The following is a 6,365-nucleotide window of genomic DNA, read 5'->3' on the forward strand; positions in this document are numbered from 1 at the left end:
GCAGAAGGTTGCTTCGTCATGCACTAGGTAGTGTGTGATGTAATTTCGCTCCAGATATAAATATCGTCGGCAAGGGAAAAGTGGCATGGCTGAGCGGGGCTAGAATTCACGGTCAACAACTTTTGTGTGAAAGCAAAACAGCTTAAACACCAGTCTGAAGTGTCTTGTCTTGAGAGGAAACCCACTGAGCGCGACTTCATGCCGCTCACCAGGGTTGACCGTAGCTCTGTCCTTGAGTAAGCTGTTTGCTGCGTCTTTTTTGGCAAATATACCTAGAGAAAGACGGTAGTTTGGTGTCTTCAACGCCTTCAGAGACTCACGTACCGCTCAGAAGGATGAGTGTCCAATCGGCCCTCTTACCATTACTGGTCTTAGGACTTATGACAAGCTCAGTGCGCTGCGCTCCGGTGCCCGGTGGGCAGAGCGGCCCCGTGGAGCGGCGCTGGGAGACTCTCTACTCGCGCTCTCTGGCCCGAATCCCCGGGGAAAAGAGAGATACCAGCCGGGACAGTGATTATCTCACGGGCATTAAAAGACTGCGACGTCTCTACTGCAATGTTGGCATTGGGTTTCATCTCCAAGTATTACCGGATGGTAGAATCACCGGCGTGCACAACGAAAACCGCTACAGTAAGTTTGGTCTGTTATTTGATCGTATATGCATGTTGGATTGAGATTATGAAAATTATTTAGCCTATACATAATCCAGATTTTTTTTATTTTTATGAAAACGCTCAATGGCTGTTATTCAGTTAAAATAATAACAAAACGTTACACGAATTCAACATCATGCCACGTTGAACAACATCAACAAAGCCTGTTGTAGCGCTTTCATTTATATTTCTCGACACAAGGCAGGTGAGGTGAGTGCACGAGCATCTGGCATCCTGCATTACGCACGCAACAGGTCTCTGTAACCAGGAACAGGAACCGGGCCAAAACCCCAAGCCTAAACTTAGTAGCAAGATAAACTAATCCTTTTCGGTAGATTAACCTTTCACTCCTTAAAAAAATAGAGGTTCTTTAAAGATAGAAGTTTCTAATTTTTCATTAAGGATTTTTTGGTTACGCTTTCAGTCTTACGTTAAAGCACTGAGTAATATTAATGCGCTTCGGGTTAGGATTAGGTTTAGTTGCATGCAATTATGCATCATTTATAGTTAACACTAGTAACTGCATGCAAACACGTGTAACGATGCCACTGTAAAATAAAAGTTTTACCCATTTTTCAGATCAGCGAATTTCACACCAGTACAGATGGTTTTCTGGTGAACTATAAAAAGGTTCTTTATGGGACTTAAAAAGGTTAAAATGAAATATAACAAGAGTTAAACATCTGCCACTTCACTGACACGCGCGTTATATGCTTCTGAAGTCAAACTTACTTGTCAACATTTATCAGTCTAAACAAATGGTATTTATTTTAGGCATTACATGAGATGGATTATTACAAAGTCATTGATAGGCACATACTTTTTTATCCTCATTTTAAATGTTTACCCTTACAAAGCGGCGAATTGACACATTTCAATCAAAGCTTCAATTAGACAAAAAGTTTCATGAAATTACTTATTTGGAAAAGACGACGTGGCAAATAAAGCAGAAGTGGTTTAAAGATAAATCTTGGTGGTTTTACAGAGAATGCAATATTACAGTTGGGAAATCTGAAGAGGCGGAAAGTGTCATTTCCTTCACAAAGGATGCTCTAAATGTAAACACGAACAATTTTTAGAAAGGCAGTCATCGTTGGGAGTTGCCAGACAGGGCTAAAGATATAAGCCAAACAAGGTCATTTATTTTCTTTGTTGTGTGTTTCAGGTCTTCTTGAGATATCTCCGGTGGAGAGGGGAGTTGTGACACTGTTTGGCGTCCGGAGCGGGCTATTCGTGGCCATGAACAGCAAAGGGAAGCTTTACGGATCTGTGAGTATGAAATGATTTACAACAGGTTTCCGTCCGTGAATGTTCTTATCAGAGCTCGATGACATATCACCCTGTACTTGAGATGTATCCCCTCACCACCAACATCCCACAGTCTCCGACAGCGTGACATTGTTGGAGTCAGTTGTGGCGAGCTTCCAGTGCCTAGTGGTGTTTTCATTGTGGGACGGACAAACCCAGGAACGGGAGCGCATAGATCATTCGGACTACGCATTCCATTCTTAGCATTGCCAGCCAACACATGCACCTACCGTCCTTCCCAGAGTAAAGATGAACTGGCCAAAGAGGACCACCCAAACACCATTCTGCTCTCCTCTCCGATTTCTGCACGCACAGACTCACCCAGAAAACACCTAAACTTCTCTAAGCCCCAAAACCGAGTGACCAAAACCTAGTCATTTTTGACCGAATTTTTTTTTTTTCTTCTTCTTTTTTTGTTTTACTTCATCCGAATGGTATGAAGCGTGGGAAATGTTTTGGCACTTGCTATGTGAATGCACAAAAAAAAAAAAAAAAAAAATTAATGGACACGATTGGAAAAGGTTAAATGGTCCTGAAAAAAAGTCACTTGAATTGTAGGCTACTCATTCAAAATTAATGCGAGACGAATTGTATCTATTGGAAACGTTTAAACAAATTATTAGCCTACTGAAAGCTAATTTTTTAAGATATCAACCTCAAATTTGGAACTTGCTTGGATTAATAGTTTCAATTTCTCACATTTGTTTAGAGTAGGCTATAAAACGAGTTTTGGAAAATGCATCCTTCATATAAAAATAGAAAATTTAATTTTTGTGCATTTTTCATAATGCATTCAAGATTTGAGACAGATTAAAAGTGAATAAATGGATTACAACTACTGCATACATATAATTTAGTACTTTAAAATCACCTAAAAATACAAAATCTTGAATAAAATCAGTATAAAATATAGTAGCTAGGCTACAATCTTTTAATTGAAAAAAATAAAAAATCGGTAATTTTTGACCGCCATGCGAACGGTAGCCTAGAGGGTTAAACGTCTAATTCCTCGGTTGTCCCTCACAAAACATCACGAACAAAGAAAGAGCAAAACTGTCTCTTTGCTATAGACATGCCAAAAGTTATGTGTGTTTCATAAAGCTCCTCTCCAAGTATTGCTCTGCAACGTCGCTATTGTTTAATATGATGATACTGTCTATTGAAATGTCACGGGAAATAATAATTGCTATTTCCTTGTCACTTTCAGGGGCAGTTCACAAATGACTGCAAGTTCAGAGAAAACCTCCTTGCGAATAACTACAACGCGTACGAATCGCTGGCACATCCCGGGATGTACATCGCACTAAGTAAGACTGGCAAAACAAAAAAAGGAAATCGAGTATCAACATCCATGACGATGACACATTTCTTGCCTAGAATCTGAGCTCATCTGCAGGGGCGGAGGAACGACGATGCACTTTCTACAGAAGTTACATGTGAGGTTAAGTGTATCGTGTCATGTTTGTATATATTAGACTATTTATAACTGTTGATTTTATATTTCATCACTACGTCCTCTTTCCGAGGTGGAAGACAACATTTAATTTATTTGTTATTTGTTAATTTATCCTCATTGCTGCTACCACGTGTTCATATATACAAGTGAAATTCCTACAATGTTCTTTTTTGTTTTGTTTGCACTGTTTGTGTTGTTCTAAAGCAACGGGTTTTGGAGAGGTAGCCCAGTCAGGGTAGACGCCATATTTAAAGGGAACATTTAAAAATTGTGTTTTTATTAAATAAATTATGATAAAAATAGAATAATTTACTCACCATCAAGTTGTTCCAAACCTGTATGAGTTCTGTTGAACACAAAATAAGATATTTTAAAGAATGTTGGTAATGAACTTCCATAGTGTTTTTTTTTTTCACCTACAATGGAAGCCAATGGCTAACATCAACTGTTTTGTTTCCTTCAAAATATCTTATTTTGTGTTCAACAGAACTCATACAATACTCATACTCATGCATACTCATTGTAACAACTTGAGGGTGAGTAAACGATTACATAATTTACGTTTTTTGGGTGAACTATCACTTTAAATATGGCGTTTAAACTAACTGAGGTCCATTTGTACTTCATTGGAAAGAATATAAGTCTTAGGTCAAGCCTCCAATGGTTAAGGTGTATCAACCCCCATAGTATTAGCACTGGAGCAATTGTCCAATGTCTGAGCTCCTTTGTGCGGAGCTCGGATCTAACTGAAGCAGTATCGGCTTACTCTAGCTTACTGAAGTTCTACCCCTTCAAATCTGTTTTTAGCTCTGCCGGGGGGTTGAACTTTGAACTTATCTCCAGTCAATCTTTGTCACATCTCGAAGGCTCTGGATAGAGAGAAGCAGCTTCTTTAACATACATACAAAATGCAAAGGCATTGCGATGCAGATACTGTCCCCTGTGTCCCTTTAAAGAGACTTTACACTTTACAATGCCAAGTTCAAGCTGTGGTTTAGGGGAGACGTCTGCGGGGGAAACCAGTCATGTTAAAGATCAGTATTTTTCTACGATGGTAAAACAGAAACAAAGAAATGACAGTGTTGTGTGTAAGTAAACAGAGTTAATGTTGACAAACGTCCACAGTGAGTTACGAGGAGGCGTACTGCCCACTTTTTTTTGTCGTTTTCTACCTCATGCAGTTTCCTACTTTAAAAAAAAGAAAAGAAAAAAAAGCTGAAACTCTGTGAAGTTCTGGCGGCCATTGCGTCCTAGTTGCGCCTTGTCACGTTTGAGCTATCTTTACCCTGTGATTTACTTTTAGAAAGGATAATCATGTTGGAAATATTTGCGGACAGCTGTTAGCCTATACTATATGCTCAAGCAGTAACCCTATATTTTTCTTTATATATTTTGTAAACATAATATGTTGCAGAACTAAGAAGCTGCTTTAAACCGGCTATGTGATGTTAGTGAAATAAATATGAAGACATGATGCATTCATGCAGGGATAAACACGCTTAAATCTTTACATATTAAAAACATTATTATTTAAAAAAAAAAAAGCATTCCTTATTGTTATCACAATGGCAGGTGCGTTCAATTGAAAGAAACTAAAAACGCACCCGAGTGTAAAGCTGAACTGAATATGGATGGATAGTCTTTTGCGCTTAAATTAAAGGAAGCTAAACTGACCGATCGACCTCAAAAGCATGAACACATTCGCATTGTTTTCTTTTTTTCTCAAAGCCGTGGTATTTCAGTTGTTACGTGTCTAAATTTGCTTCTTAACATGCCCTGCCTGGACGTGCACTTCGTTTAGTTTCACTTGATGACTGAGTTAATGCGGGTCGTCTGGGTTCCTCTTTTTCACAGCCGTGCCAAACCTCTTCCAACCCAAATGGACATGATTTGCATCAGTGTGGATGTTGTTTACAATAGACCGAATGGCCACTGAAGGCAAATTGTTCCTCTGACCCTCATCACACAAATCACTGGACTTGATTTGTTTAACCAAAAAATGCAATATCAACAGGCACGCCATTAGTAAAAACAGAACATCCTCTTCTCTCAGGCAAACTGCCGCTCCAACACAACTCTTTCCCGAATGTTGTCGTTTTCCGGATGTGCTTATGAACAGGGATGTACGTGGTGTATTGAGATAAAGCATATGCCATTTCTCTGTCAATTCCCATATGGCTTATCCACGAAGCGCCAGTTGCGTTCGCGTCCACGGCAGAGCTGTATAGTAACTGGGCTGACGTCTGAGTCCTGTAGTCGTGCGCTCGGATCCCGTTTTACCAAATATTGTCTGTAGTTTTATACAGGTCCTGTTAAATATTGTGATGTATGTGCTGTGCACATGATGATACCCTAACTTAAATGGAAGTTAATAAATATGTAAACCATACTGGTCTGTGTGTTTTTAATTCACTCATGATCAATAATAAGTTAGGTCAACATACAGTCACACCAAAATGTATTCAGACACTTTCAACATTATCACAGTTTATTTGCTATGGTTTAGAAAACGGTAATAAAATATGACCAGAACTCAGTTGATATTTCACTGGTTTTGTCCATCCTTCTGTTAGACTGTCTCACACATGAATTATGCTGAATATCTGTCAGCTGTTAGATGTAGGTCAACCAATCATCAAGCAATGCTTAATTTTGTTCAGTCTATGGTGTATAAAGGTGACATTAGCAATTCAAGAAAAAAACATGTTCAAAGTGTCTGAATAATTTTTTGTCCCCATTTTTATACATTTTACTGGTAGTCACTGTATGAAGATAATTTGGGTATAATATGTCACAGTTTACTTTATTTCGCTATCCTCACTTACACACACAAAAAAAAAATAACTATAGTATTCTGCACCCACTATTAAAAAAATATACAAAAATATATCTGGTGTCTGAATAATTTTTGGTTTGACTATGTTTTTATGTTTTAACGTGTCAAAACA

General features: G+C 38.6%; 1 protein-coding gene across 1 annotated transcript; it reads left to right on the plus strand.

Annotated features, from left to right (window-relative positions):
* On the plus strand, nt 1-4,609 carry fgf4 (fibroblast growth factor 4). The gene is made up of 3 exons (XM_079599047.1): nt 1-630; nt 1,819-1,922; nt 3,169-4,609. Exons 1-3 carry the CDS (start codon nt 336-338, stop codon nt 3,343-3,345), a joined length of 576 nt encoding a protein of 191 aa, XP_079455173.1. The 5' UTR covers nt 1-335; the 3' UTR covers nt 3,346-4,609.
* Nucleotides 4,610-6,365: the final 1,756 nt, after the last annotated feature.

Source organism: Phoxinus phoxinus (genome assembly GCF_949152265.1).
Source record: "Phoxinus phoxinus genome assembly, chromosome: 2".
NCBI classification, from domain to species: Eukaryota; Metazoa; Chordata; class Actinopteri; order Cypriniformes; family Leuciscidae; genus Phoxinus; species Phoxinus phoxinus.

Bases quoted from the DNA above. Each gene is read 5' to 3' on its own strand.
- fgf4 (XM_079599047.1), top strand. From the start codon at position 336: ATGAGTGTCCAATCGGCCCTCTTACCATTACTGGTCTTAGGACTTATG. The intron at 631-1,818 runs GTAAGTTTGGTC...TGTGTGTTTCAG, and splicing joins GCACAACGAAAACCGCTACA to GTCTTCTTGAGATATCTCCG. The intron at 1,923-3,168 runs GTGAGTATGAAA...TGTCACTTTCAG, and splicing joins AAGGGAAGCTTTACGGATCT to GGGCAGTTCACAAATGACTG.